At 40.7% G+C, this 15369-nt stretch overlaps 1 protein-coding gene across 9 annotated transcripts in view; it reads left to right on the top strand.

Annotated features, from left to right (window-relative positions):
• IQCH (IQ motif containing H) overlaps positions 1-15018 on the top strand; it is a 293872-nt gene extending 278854 nt beyond the window's left edge. For 3 of the 9 annotated variants that reach the window (XR_013520763.1, XR_013520765.1, XR_013520766.1), the window contains 3 exons: positions 478-705; positions 2564-2653; positions 2735-15018. Coding sequence is in view for 2 of the 9 variants with exons in the window: in XM_035258984.3 (XP_035114875.2) it covers positions 478-636 (159 nt within the window). In the remaining 7 variants the exon portion in view is untranslated. Of the gene's footprint in view, positions 1-477; positions 707-2563; positions 2654-2734 lie in introns of those variants that run through there. The other 6 variants (XR_013520764.1, XR_013520762.1, XR_008474182.2 and 3 more) reach the window with 3 other exon arrangements.
• Positions 15019-15369: the final 351 nt, after the last annotated feature.

Below are 15369 nucleotides of genomic sequence, written 5' to 3' on the forward strand. Positions count from 1 at the left end.
GAGATTACGGTCATGAGCCACCGCACCAGGCTGCTAGCCCTCATTTTAGGGTGACTTGACCAATGCTTCTCAAATTATATATAATAAAGAATCTGTTTTGTTTTGTTTTTATCTAACCTATCATGGATCAATATTAACAAAATAGAGCAAATTTTAACAAAAAAAGAGCAAAATTTAATTACTAAAAAATAAGATCAAAAAATGAAAGACATACAATTTAGAGGCCCATTATTTTTATTATTAGACATCATAGGCGTAAAAATTCTAAAAAGTTTTCCAAATTCTTACTCTCAGTTTTTTTACTCATTTCGGCAAGACTGGTAGGCCATCATTTGTAGACAAGTGCCAGTGAGTAGAGTGTATTCTGAATAGAAGTGGTCTAAACCATGGTGAACTCCCAAAAGGAGCAGATGCTTGGGGGAGAGGGATTGTAAAAGGTGTTTAAGTAATAAATATTTCTTTACTATTTACTTACAGACCGCCATTGCTGACATTGAAACTATTCTAGGAGTAACAAAGGAAAACAAAATGAAGTTTGAAGAGGAACAACAGTCCAAAGATGATAAAAGCCTCTCTAAGCCGAAGAAATGGTCCTGGGATGCAGTGCATAACCTTTTGGACCCTGGTCTGAAATAAACAGGGCAGCATTTCTTTTGCTGTTAGAAATCAAAGCCAGGGGAATTGGCTTGCTTTGTGTGCTAGAAGGTGAGTCAGAAGAGATTTTCGTGAAACGCTCTTTTTAAAAAGTTGTTTATTAAGTGATCTTATTTTACTTATTAAACCAAAACTTATTTGTGTTTTTACCTAAGAGTGTTGAACAATCCCTTCTTCTTCTCAAATTCAGGAAAAAGTAATCTGATAAAGAAGAAAGTTAAGTCTTCCTGATATCCACTCTACATTTACTTCCTCATAGGCTTCAGGACGGTGCAGCTTTTATTTTCTCTGTTTTAGAAAGTGTTCTCCTATTTCTAATAGTCATTGATCTTCTGCATTTATAGAGTTGAATAAAGGCTTAATCGCTGCTATTTGTCAAAACACAAATGCCTTTTTTTCAAAACTTCCAATTTATATTGAAATTATATTTATATGAATTTTTAAGTGACTCTTTATCATTCATCCTGCTTTTTTGTTATTCCAAACCACTATTGTCTGCTATTGTTGCTATTTTTCAAAAAGTAGGATAAGCCAACATCTAGTTAACCAAAGCATCAGAATGTATCTAGGTGGCAGCATCTGCTCTTAGTTTAAGATGGAGCGTAACTGGAGCCCTGTAGCTTGAATAAACATTTGTATTCTCTAGTTCTCCATTTAATACAGCAGTGGGGGTTTTTTTTTTTCAAACTTAGTTCAACAGTACACTGCCTTTAAAAAGGCAGATTGTTAAGATTATGCAGTGCTGACACTGACTTTCAACATTGACTTCCTAATTGACCAAAAATATTTCTACATCCGCTAGCTTTACTGAAGGGCAAAATTAGCAAGTTACAACACCAAAACCACGTATTGCTTTAAAGAATGACCTTTATGTCTATAAAAATATTTTCGTGTATCGGGGAAAGGAGAAGGATTTTTACCTATGGAATTTCAGTCATCTGTTAACTGTGCTTCAGCCACAGGCTAAGAGTTTCTGTAATAAAATTAACATTTCGGTGTGAAAGCTTTTGTTTTGCTATAGTTGGAAATACATTAATTAGCCAGGTTTCCTGCCTGTGCTAGGTACAACGCTGACCTCTTTTTCTTGCCAGATCTCTCTCATCCATTCGAGGGGCGCATTGTCCAGACACTTGACAGATAGAAAGTACTACATGCCCATTAGAATCGCGCCTCAATTGAAGCCAGAGCAACATAAGGTCCAAGAGACTCATTAGTTCACTGGCACAATCGTGTCCTGAGAGTAAATGAAACCCTCTGTCTCCTTATGGCTCTCATCTGCTCTGGACTTTAAAAGAAAACTGTCTCCGTTTTGTTCGGCACAGTGGTGGATCATTCACGTGACGAGAGCCCCTGCTTAACAGTACAAAACTGTTAAATCTATCGGGAAGTTTTGCATGTGAATTTTGATTAGCACTCCTGAGGCTCAAGCTGCTGGCAGGAGTCAAACGAGTTCACCATCCTGTACCCATTGTGTTACTCACTCGATTGGTTTCTCAAACAATGCCGCTTTCCTTTGCAGCCATCGTTTGCACACACTACAGAATTTAGACGTGTAATCCAGATTCACGTCTCATTAGAAAGTGATCGGGAGCAAGGTTCTCTACCTAAACATCTACGGCTTCAAAATTAAAGGAGAAAAATTGGTATAACAAAACAATCACTTCAAGTAATTAAGTGGAAGAAGCCAGAGGACCAGATTAAATTAGTGACATGTTTTAATTACAGAACATTTGAAAAGAAGCAATAGTCCATTATCTTTTAGCACGTATATGCTACAAAGATGCTGTGCTCTTGGTAAACTAAGGCACGTTTGAAAAAAGAATCATTTCTATGTGTACAATATCTAAAGTATCCTAAATATAATTTAGTCATGATGAATTAATTACTGAGCTTTTGCTCTTCTAAACAGGAAACCGAAATATTTGTTGGTAAGAGGATTTCGGGGAAATGTACCATTTTCCAGGAAGTTTTTGGGAGAAGCATCCATTAAACAATAGAGGTATCTTTGTATGAGAAATCATCCTTTGTGTGTGTGTGTGTGTGTGTGTGTGTGTGTGACAGAGTCTTGCTCCTTCATTAGGCTGGAGTGCAGTGGCGTGATCTCAGCTCACTACAACCTCCTCGTCCCGGGTTCAAGAGATTCTCCTGCCTCAGCCTCCCGAGTAGCTAGGACTACAGGTGAGTGCCACCATACCCATAATTTTTGTATTTTTAGTAGAGATGGGGTTTCACCATGTTGGCCAGGATGGTGAAATTACCCATTATTTAATGTTGAATGTTTGCAGTGGTTGGAGAGCATTATTGGATATAAGTATTTCCCTTAATACTTTACCTATTTTATATTGACTTTAAAGGAACCAAAGAGATTATAATATTAAATGTTTACTGCCTACTGTGCCATCTATTTAGTGACCTTTCCATAAGCTACTTACAGTTACTTATAGAACAAACTGGGAGATAGGGATGTACCATGCTAGAAGCTTCATATACACTCTTTCATTGCATCTTTTCAACAACTACATACATGTAACTACTACAGCTGTTCTCATTTTACGTAGGAGGAAATTGAGATTTAGTGAGAGTGTCTCACCCCATGTCTCAGGCTAAATGAAAAGAAATTTGGGATTTGCTCTCTTTCACCACAAATCCCAGCATGTTGTACAAAGTAGAAGGTTTAGTTTCACTTGTCCCAGATCATGCAAGGGATTTGCACATTTTTAGAATAACACACTCTAGTGTGTTGCTTAAAACATAGAAAAAGCAGGTGTAACTTAACACATACTTCCTGCTAATGAAATGAGCTTGACAACTGACAGCATGGCAAGGCACTGCAATTATCTGATCAAAGTCAGAAGAAAAAAATGGTGTCAGTGGAATCCTCCGATGCGGATGGATCTGTAAGACTTTGGTGGAGAATGATGTTGGAAAGGCATAGAATTCGGAAGCTGGGAAGTCATTCCCTGAAGTTTCAAGACATGGGTACAGGGTTAAGAAATCCTGGAAGCATTGGGAAAGGCTTCCAACAAAATGTAGGGTAGCCTGGAAGAAGTTTGGGGAGCATTATTTCAGCTATGTCATCCTAAGAATTGTGAGCATCCTGTTTTTTAAGCATAAAAATATGTATTTTTATCCCAAGTAATAGATTAGTAACCATCCGATAGCTTTAACGATTCATAATCATTTGCATTTATTTGGCACCTTTCTTCTAAAGAAAGGCTCAAAGCACTTTACATTTGTTACCTCATTAATTCCCAACACTGTCCCTGTGGGGAAGGTAATAAGTATTTTAACATTTAAATGTTTATCTTTCAGAATTTCTCAAGCATACATTAATTATATTTCCAAAAATGTAAATGTTCATTAGTTTTATTTTACTGTTCCTCTGGTTTTAATGTGCATAACAAATTTGTACAACTCTTTAAATGTACTAATCATGGTAAATCGTATCTGGAAACTGTAAATGAAGTTGCCAAGATAATGTGAGGGTGGCAGCTGGGGGAGGGAGGAAGCATTCCACTGCACTTTTCTCACTGGAAGTAGTTTGGATCAACCCATCACAATGGGCTCTTCGGTTACTTCTCCACACATGTCTCCTTCCAAGAGGCCTGCCCCAGGAAGGTCAGGACAGTGTGTAAGTGCTCCAGGCCAATAGAGCTGCTATTTATACCGTTGTTTTGTTAATGATTTTGTCAATGGGGAACAGAAACTTGATGTAGGAATTACATCCCAAGGAGTCACAGAATAATAAGGGGCAGGAACTGGTCTCCCCAGCCCTCCCTCTCTCGAGCCTGGCCAGACCTTCCTCAACTTTCTAACTAGAAAAATGGCACAGCATATAGCACCTGCTCCTCAGGGAAGCAGTCGAGATGGATTGGCCAATGTTGGGAGAGTGTTTCAAAGATGCAGCGTTCTACATAAATGTCTAAGTATTATGATTACATGGCTACTTCAAATGGAAGTTCTAACTTTGAAATGTGATTATACACTTTGCAAAAAAAACCCTTTCATAACCACATATATAGGTTTATTTTTCACTCTAACAGTCTGACTCGTGGTTGTGAAACTTTATTGCACTTGATGGAGGGCCTTGGCTTTTATTAGTTTTAAACTGCTGGTTTCTGGAGTATTTATGTAAATGAGGGAAAGACACCAAAACAGTAAATAATAAGCATGTCCCTGCTGTTTAAAAATCTGTTGGTGAAAACAACTCTTGTTATAAGAAGACCCTATACATAGCACAGAAAAATACAGCTTTAGCATTAACATTTTGTTTTACTTTTATAATTGTCACCATATGTATGTGTGTGTCACACACACACACACACACACACACACACACAGGGAGAAAGGGGAGAGAGAGAGAAAGAGAGAGAGAGAAGTGAGCAAAATGCTACATTTTAAGATTTTTTTATTTAACAAACTGTTATAAAGTATACCAGATGGCTAATTATAGCTCCCAGAAACAAAGGCCACACCCAAGTTTACTGCAATCGCTTCATAAGGAATGTTATGATGAAATCATGGTCCCATAAACTCAACAGCAGAACAGCAGACCTTCCACTGGTTGCAAAAAATCTTGAAATTAAAATTAAAATTTTGATTCATTTTAAGATTCACGCCACTTTGCTTCCCGGGAGAGGACACAAAATACTTTCCAATCATTGAAGAGCTCTCAATTATTTAGGAGCATGCTCTTTGTTTCCAGTTTCCCTTTACAATGGCTTTTCATTTTCTTGGGCTTTATTTTTCCAAGTTGAAAATCTATAAACACACTGTTAGGCCAAAAAATTAGATCATTTGCAACAACAGTGAAGAATCAGAAAGATCTAAATGTTCAATAATAGATTATTGCTTTTAAAATATGGAATATCTGCATTAAAGACCCCTATACAGCCATTCAAAAATCATGTTTCTACACCGACCATACAATCCACCCTGTGTATTTGCCCAAGAGAAAAGAAAGCATTTGTCCATACAAAGACTTGCACAGGAATGAGGAAAGCAGCTTGGTTTACAATAGCCCAAGACTGGAAACAACCCAAATGTCCATCAGCAGATGAATGAATTAAAAACTTTGGCCGGGCGCAGTGGCTCACACCTGTAATCCCAGCACTTTGGGAGGCTGAGGCAGGTGGATCACCTGAGGTCAGGAGTTCGAGACCGGTCTGGCCAAGATGATGAAACCACGTCTCTACTAAAAAGGCAAAAATTAGCTGGGCTTGGTGGTGCGTGCCTGTAATCCCAGCTACTCGGGCGGCTGAGGCAGGAGAATTGCTTGAACCCGGGAGGTGGAGATTGCAGTGAGCCGAGATCGCACCACTGCACTCCAACCCAGCAACAGAGTGAGACTCCATCTGAAAAAACTAAATTAGCGGCGGCTGGGCTCGGTAGCTCACGCCTATAATCCCAGCACTTTGGGAGGCCAAGGTGAGCGGATCACCTGAGGTCAGGAGTTCAAGCCAGCCTGAGTAACATGGTGAAACCCGTTTCTACTAAAAATACAAAAAAGTAGCCAGGCATGGTGGCAGGCACCTGTAATCCCAGCTTTCTCCGGAGGCTGAGGCAGAAGAATCACTTGAACCTGGGAGGCAGAGGTTGCAGTGAGCTTAGATCGCGCCATGGCGCTCCAGTTTGGGCAACAAGAGCAAAACTCCGTCTCCAAAAATAAAGAAAAATTACAAAAACCAGGAAGTGGGGTTGGTTCATGTGAAAACCAGCTTTAACTGACACAGAAATTAGACTCCTACCCTCCCAAAGAGACTGGGAGACAGGGTCCCTAATTTAGGTATTGGCTGCAAGAAAGTTTATTCTTTTGGTGGCCTGGAGTTTTCTAAGGCAGGTATTTTAAGAGGGGGAGGTCATCATAGGGTGGCAGCCTTGAGCTATTAGAAACCATGTTAATGTTTGTTCAAGGTTAAGGCCTGGTCAACAAGAGGGTCGGGAGTAGCCTGGCCAGAGTTTAGTCAAGGAGAGAACCTTTGTCAATATATGCAGTTTAGGAATGTCAATAATATCTCAAAAAGCTGTTTTTTTAAAAATCATGTATCAGGAGAAATTATATTCATTACAATGAAATGTTATTACTAAAAAACATATTTTAAAATGTTTTCAATAGCATGAAAACTATGACTCCAATTATGGCTTTTAAAAAATGTGTACACATACACGCATATATACACACAGACACACACACACACACACACACACACAATTATAAAGATAACCACCAAAATGTTAACAGTAGTTATTTTTTAATGACAGAATTTTTTTTCTTTCTGTATTTTATATAGTAGAGTGAACCTGTTTTTAATTTATACAGTAAGTAGAACAAAAATTCAATGGGATACAGGGATTGGGAATGAGTACTGTAAGAATGTCTTTATTATGAGATTCTGTGCTCTCCAAAGTGATAATGAACACTGGGACATGGCCTGGGAATGTTCTCCCCACTACCCTGCTCCAGGCTCCCAAAGCTGCCACCAGGGCTGGCACAGTGGCTCACGCCTGTAATCCCAGCACTTTGGGAGGCTAAGGCAGGAGGATCACTTGAGGTCAGGAATTCCACACCAGCCTGACCAACATGGGGAAACCCTGTCTCTACTAAAAATATAAAAAATTAGTCAGGTGTGGGGGTTCATACCGGTAATTCCAGCTACTCCAGAGGCTGAGGCAAGAGAATTGTTTGAACCAGGTTGCAGTGAGCCCAGATTGGGCCATGGCACTCCAGCCTGGGTGACAAAATCGAAACTCTGTCCCAAAAACAAAAAGCTGTTACCGGAAAATAATGGCACGTTCCCTAGCATCAGAGACTAATTTTTTTTTTTTTTTTTTTTTGAGACGGAGTCTTGCTCTGTCACCAGGCTGGAGTGCAGTGGCACGATCTCTGCTTACTGCAACCTCCGCCTCCCAGGTTCAAGCAATTCTCCTGCTTCAGCCTCCTGAGTAGCTGGGGTTACAGGTGCCTACCACCACGCACAGCTAATTTTTGTATTTTTAGTAGAGATGGGATTTCACTATGTTGGCCAGAATGGTCTGGATCTCTTGACCTCTTGATCTGTCCGCTTCGGCCTCCCAAACTGCTGGGATTACAGGCGTGAGCCACTGCACCTGGCCTGATTGTTTTTATTCTAAGTGTAATGCCCTTAGTCTAGATACCCTAGAGTTCACATACAGACCCTGCCTTTGGTGCCATACCTATTTATGCAAACAGAGAATGGATAAAAACGGCAAATGCCTCCACTGTCCGGCAAACGTTTGGAAGGACAGAATAGGGTTATGTAGCATCTGTGGACACTCTAAACGCGTATGGAATATATATGACATTTACTTTAGATTTTAATGTCTTCATGAGTTTTAGTTTCAGCTCTTTCCTTAATAAACAAGTAATTTCTCCTCTTTAGTTCTCAAGCTTCTGATACATAAAATAAGAAAGAGAAACTGATATTTAAGCTTCTTTCCAGCTCTGATGTTCTACACAATTCTGTTCCACCATCATCAATGTATATAAAAGGGACGAAATTATTATTTTTTTAATGTCTTTTTTTTTTTTGAAATGGAGCCTCGCTCTGTCACTCAGGCTGGAGTGCAGTGGCATGATCTCAGCTCAGTGAACCTCCACCTCCAGGGTTGAAGCGATTCTCCTGCTTCAGCCTCCCGAGTAGCTGGGGTTACAGGTGCCTACCACCACGCACAGCTAATTTTTGTATTTTTAGTAGAGATGGGGTTTCAAAATGTTGGCTAGGGTGGTCTCAAACTCCTGATCTCAGGTAATCCACTCTCCTCAGCCTCCCAAAGTGCTGGGATCACAGGCAGGAGTCTCTGTGCCTGGCCACAATGTTATATATCACCCAAGAAGGTGGTGGTCTCTTCCTCCAGCTTTCTTCCATTTATTGGAAACAATGGATGAAAATATTTTGAAAACACCTTCCAACTTAAATGCCCCATCTACTATCCAAAAGGTCTATGATTTCAAATGGTTACAAAATATTGCATCATTTAAAAATAGTTCATTGCAACACATTTTTCTTATGGAAGGGATCATTTTGACTGAAGCCAAATATAACACCTCCTTTAGACTGGGATCAGGTCCTTCATTTTTTTGGGTTTCAATCTCAGCACTGAGCTCTTGGTTATTGTTAATCATCAAAACTATTGGAGGGCTGGGCGCGGTGGCTCACACCTATAATCCCAGCACTTTGGGAGGCTGAGGCGGGTGGATCACAAGGTCAAAAGATCGAGACCATCCTGGTCAATATAGTGAAACCCCGTCTCTACTAAAAATACAAAAATTAGCTGGGCATGGTGGTGCGCGCCTGTAGTCCCAGCTACTCGGGAGGCTGAGGCAGGAGAATTGCCTGAACCCAGGAGGCAGAGATTGCAGTGAGCTGAGATCGCGCCATTGCACTCCAGCCTGGGTAACAAGAGCGAAACTCCGTCTCAAAAAAAAAAAAAAAAAAAACTAAAACTAATGGAAACATCTTATTTTGAGAGCATTTTTATTTGAACTGATCTCATGTATACCTTCTGCACTGGAAGATCTTGATGGAAAAAGATGAAATAGAAATGAGAATAAGAAGCTTTCACTGGGCCTTTTTGTCCCTGTATAAATCAGAGCATCTCCTTTTTATATGGGCTTTGTGGACAGGATGGGTATCTGCAGTGCCATCTCCACGCTTTAACATTTGCAGGTACCCAAAAAGAGATGGAAGATCTATTTCCTAATATTCCATTTTGCAACGTAGTCCCTTGTGAACTGCATACATGAGATATAATAAAACGGTGAAATGATTTCTACCTGACACCTTTCATCCCATCTTCTGAAGACATCCTAAACTGCCACCGTGTTTCCTGAGCATCATCTACCAGCAGGCACAGCCTTTCTAGGAAGCATTCTGACATTCTTGCCGCAAGGCCTGGACAAGGAGCTGAAAGCAAGATGGTTCTATATCCCTCTACAAAGACCACACTGGTTATCATGACCAAAACTTACATGTAAAACACTTCTTTGAACATTGTTGCCAAGGTGGAAACCTCCCTGCTCCCTTTACTCTCGCTACAGCTCATAGAATCTTGGCACTAACACCATGAAAACAAAAATTTATAGAGGACATAAGCTTTCAAAACTACTCATAAACGTTCTTCTTTAGATTGTCTTTCGGGATGCCTGTAGAGTTTTTGATTTTTCTAATTATGGAAACGTACCCTCATTCCAGACACCAAATAACATAACATAGCTTCTTCAAAAACACATAAAAGATTGAAAAAGAAATTTTAAAATAGGAAAGCATAAGAAAAAAATTAAATCAATTTTTATTCCACCACCTGGAGATAACCACTGTCAAGGTTTTGTAGCATATCTGCTGTGATTCCTGCCTAGGTCCTCTGCGTTTGCCATTCCCTCTTTCTGGGACACTCTTCCCTCTGGACCTTGCCTGGGTCACTCACTGGCTGCATTCAGGTCTCTGCCCAACTCTCACCAGACAAGGTTGACCACCCTCCTAAAGTAGTACCACCATTACTCTCTATTCTCTTACTCTGTTTTTCTTTAAAGCCAGTTGACAATGTGTGGTATTATGTAATATCACATAATAGATACATTGCTTAATTTATCTGTCTCACTCAATGGATTGTAAATTTAAAGATACATGTATGTTGACTGGACTCGGTGGCTGACACCTGTAATCCCAGCATTTTGGAAGGTTGAGGCTGATGGATCACCTGAGGTTAGGAGTTGGAGACCAGCCTGGCCAACATGGTGAAACCCTGTCTCTACTAAAAATACAAAATAAGCTGGGTGTGGTGGTGCACGCCTGTAATTCCAGCTACTAGGGAAGCTGAGGCAGGAGGATCAGTTAAACCTGGGAGGTGGAGGTTGCAGTGAGCTTTTGCCACTGCACTCCAACCTGGGTAACAGAGTGAGACTCTGTCTTAAAGGAAAAAAAAAAATGTATGTATACAAACAAATTTACATATATAAACACACATATATGCACGTACATATCTCCTAGAAGATTCTCTCTCAGTAGTAACAGTTGCTTGCTCAATATATATTGCATTTAGGTGGCTCACGACTGTAATCCCAACACTCTGGGAGACCGAGATGGGCAGATTACAAGGTCAGGAGTTTGAGACCAGCCTGGCCAATATGGTCAGACCCTGTCTCGAACAAAAAATACAAAAATTAGCCTGGTGTGGTGGCACGTGCCTGTAGTCCCAGCTACTAGGGAGGCTGAGGCAGGAGAATCACTTGAACCAGGGAGTCGGATGTTGCAGTGAGCCAAGATCACACCATTGCACTCCAGCCTGGGCAACAGGGTGAGACTCTGTATCAAACAAAAAAGTATATATGTATATGCCCATATATATATTGCATTTATTCTTTTAGCATTTTGAGTTCATGTTATACAGATTCTTTTTTCTTTGCATATGTAAATTTAGAAATAGGATCATCCCAGACATGCTATACAGACTATGTTTTTCACTTAGCAGTAAATTATCAATATACACTAGAAATTCTTACCCAATGCGATTTTAATAATGGCATAAAGCATGTTAAAAATTCCCTATTGTTAGACCAGCACATGGGCATGTTGATCCATCAAATACATATCATGTTAGCATCAACCAGTTAAGAAAGTTATTAATATTGATAACACATATGCATATGGTACTTTATAAAGTATTTTCATATCTTCTTTGATCCTACAATAAACTCAAGTAAAGAGAGCAAAAACTCAGAAAGATTAAATAATTTCCCTAAAATAATATAACTAGTGTTAGAGAGTCCAGACTCAAAGGTAGGTCTGTCTGTCTCTTTACTATACCTCATTGCTCCTGGTTGAAGCCTTCATTTTATAGATGAGTGATCCATGCTTAGAGAAGGGGAAAGTGATGTGTCCATAGTCACGTGCCTTCTTCAAGAAAAAATAGAGATAAGAACCCTTGCCAGACATGGTAGCTCACACCTATAATCCTGGTACTTTTGGAGCCAGAGGTGGGTGGATCACAAGGTCAGGAGTTTGAGACCAGCCTGGCCAAAATGGTGAAACCCTGTCTCTACTAAAAAAAACACAAAAATTAGCCAGGTGTGGCAGTGTGTGTCTGTAATCCCAGCTACTCAGGAGGCTGAGGCAGGAGAACTGCTTGAACCCAAAGGTGGAGGTTGCAGTGAGCCAATATTGCACCACTGCACTCCAGCCTGGGCAACAGAGCAAGACTCCATCTCAAAAACAAAACAAACAAACAAACAAAAAAAGAACCCAGGACTCTGACTCCCTGTCCATAGCTCTTGCAACTACACCATCTCTCCACTGCATGCTGGCTCAATAAATTAGAACAAAATTCCTAACTTGCTGCACGGTTAAAATGACGACCAATGCATGCTGTTATCCTCCTCTGAAGATTACTCAGTATATTTGCTTGGTGCTGCAAAGTGCCAACCTGATGACACTTGCAATCCTGAGCTTATTTGATGTGGTTGGGAAGCAAATGAGATTCCAGCGCCCCTGTTGCGCATAGGTGCTCAATGAGCATTTCCTGCGTGGTGGGGAAGTGCCCTATATTTACAGTATTTGATCCAGTTTAACAGCAAGATCCAGTGTTAAAATTAGCCTTGTAAAAAGTTTTCACCCTAGTTCACACAAAAACAAGATTCTGTGATTATGACTAGCAATTTTTCATGAGTTGATTTATCTGAATAAAACCTATAACGTTTTGAACCATTAAGCATTCGATTTAGGGAAAAAAAAGCTTCCTGTACAGAAGAATAAACTGAGAAATGAAACAGACTTGTTTCTTGTAATAATTATGAGCAATATCTCAAACTCAGCATCCTTAGACCATTGAGCTGTGTAGGATGAATGTGCTAATTAATCAATTACTACCCAACAATGTACCCTGTTTATTTACTGAAATGCACCAGAAATGTGCGCAGAACTGGTAATTATTAATCATCTTCAGTAACAAATATGACTCAAGTTCACCTTCATATAATTAATAGAGCATGTAGTTAGCTTTAACATCTTGCTTTATTAGGAATAGCAATGAGGAATTAAAGAAAGCTGAACCCCAAGTTGTAGTTTATGGAGATGTTGGCTTGGACTAATGTGCATATTACCCCGGGCAGCAGCGTTACTCACACCCACCCCAGTTGCAGCCAGATGCTCGCTAAATTAAAACCCAAGTTTTACAAACCAAACATTTTTGTTTGAATAAAATTTTAGGCTTACAGAAAAGTTGTAAAAACAGTCAAGAGAATCCCCATATACACTTTCTTCAGGTTCCCCAAATCAGCCTGAAAATGAAAAAAATGAAGCCTTGCTTTGGAGTGCTTTTTTTTTTTGAGACGGAGTTTCGCTCTTGTTACCCAGGCTGGAGTGCAATGGCGCAATCTCGGCTTACCTCAACCTCCGCCTCCTGGGTTCAGGCAATTCACCTGCCTCAGCCTCCTGAGTAGCTGGGATTACAGGCACGCGCCACCATGCCCAGCTAATTTTTGGTATTTTTAGTAGAGACGGGGTTTCACCGTGTTGACCAAGATGGTCTCGATCTCTTGACCTCGTGATCCACCCACCTCGGCCTCCCAAAGTGCTGGGATTACAGGCTTGAGCCATTGTGCCTGGCCTGGAGTGTTGTTTAAATGAAACACTAGGTTGTAGAGTGCCTGGAACAACATAAACACCCAGAAACTGGTAGATATCATTACATGGATATTAATACCCTCTGTAGCCACTGTTTGCTTAAGAAACTGAAATGTGCACACACAAAGTGGCATTTCATAACAATGGAAACTGCAAAGGCAGCTGAATATTTTTGAAAGTTTTCTCCTGAAAGAAAATACTAGAGAAAATCTGGTATTATTGTGCAGTAAATTTAAAAATCTGCACTATCTGAAAACACCAGAGGAACTTCACTTCAGAAACCTAACCTGTCCAGGCGCGGTGGCTCACACCTGTAATCCCAGCACTTTGGGAGGCCGAGGTGGGCAAATCGTGAGGTCAGGAGATCAAAACCATCCTGGCTAACATGGTGAAAACCCGTCTCCAGTAAAAATACAAAAAATTAGCTGGGTGTGGTGGCATGTGCCTGTAGTCCCAGCTACTAGGGAGGCTGAAGCAGGAGAATCGCTTGAACCCAGGAGGCAGAGGTTGTGGTGAGCTGAGATTGTACCACTGCACTCCAGCCTGGCAACAAGAGCGAGACTCAGTCTCAAAAATAATAAACCCCTAAACTAACGAATCATAAATCAGCTGGTGGACTACTGTATTTCCATTATCACGTGATTCAAAGACTCTTTAAATGGAGGGCCCCCTTAGGGCATTTCGGTATTTGTTTATAGATCATTAACTACTTGACAGTGAGATGGGGTGTGTGGGGGGCAGGGCAGAGACACTTAGAGCTAAAGGGCTAAGAGCCACTGTCATTGAATATCAGCAATGAAGCCAAACCGTCTTTAGGATTTGGTGTGAAAATATTATTCAGGTTACCAGAATGTCACATGCTTTTCATGAATGTATCTGTTGGTAAACAAGGCTCACTTTGTGAAGATGGAATCATAATTATGATCCACGTGACAAGGTGAATTTATTTGGCCATGTTTTCAAATACTTCCCCAAACATATGAGGATTTGTGATATTGGAAACATGCCCATAAAATGGACTGTTATCTATCAGCATATATCATTATCAGCTTTTAAAAGTCACAACTATAGGCTGGGTCGGGTGACCCACGCCTAAAATCCCAGCACCTTGGGAGGCAGGAGGATCACTTGAGCCCAGGAGTTCAAGACCAGCCCAGGAGTTCAAGATAGGGAGACTCCATCTCTACAAAAAATAAAAAAACTTAGCTGGGTGTGGTGGCATGTGCCGGTAGTCCCAGCTACTCAGAAGGCTGAGGAGGGAGGATTTTCTTAGCCTAGGAGGCTGAGGCTGGAGTGACCTGAGATCGTGCCACTGAACTCCAGCCAGGTGACAGAGCAAAACCCTAACTCAAAAACAAAACAGAAAGAGTCACGAATAGATCTCCTTGCCCCCAGATTCCAGAGTATCGGGATCCACAGCAGGAGATGGGAGTATAGTCACACTTGATCCATTGCATGATGTACCTAGCAAGGTAATATACCAAGACACCAGGGTGTAGCAGAGAAAGAACGAGACGGGAGGAAATCTCAAATTTGTTTCACCTAGGAGTTTGGGGCTAGGCTGGATTTTTAAGGGTTTTAGGGCAGACCGAAGTGAGAGATCACTGATTGGTCAAAGAGTGCAGGGTGAAGGCATGAGACAGAGAGATGAAGAAATGTATTCTCCTGGTGATTCTGTTCCTCTGTGGTCTTCAAACTGGTTGGTGCCAGCTGCTTCACTGGAACTGGAGATCTGAAAAACATCTTAAGAAATTCTTTCTTTTTTTGGGGGGGCGGGGAGGAAGGCAGGAAGGGAGGAAGGAAGGGATGAAGAAAGGAAGGAAGGAAGGAAGAGAGGGAGCAGCGAGGGAGGGAGGGAGGGAAGGGAAGGAAGGAAATCAAGCAATGAGAGAGACATTGCCGACCTGGATCTAGAGGTTTACAAGTTGATTTCTTTTTTTTTTTTTTGAGAGAAGGAAAGAAAAAAAAAATAAGTAAAGGAGAGGAAGAAAGAGGAAGAGAAAGAGGGAGAGTAAAAGGAAATATTGCTTTATTTTGAAAAAAATTGGGTATTAATGATGGCCAATCAATGTTATGG

The sequence above is a fragment of the Callithrix jacchus genome, chromosome 8, assembly GCF_049354715.1.
Source record: "Callithrix jacchus isolate 240 chromosome 8, calJac240_pri, whole genome shotgun sequence".
NCBI classification, from domain to species: domain Eukaryota; kingdom Metazoa; phylum Chordata; class Mammalia; order Primates; family Cebidae; genus Callithrix; species Callithrix jacchus.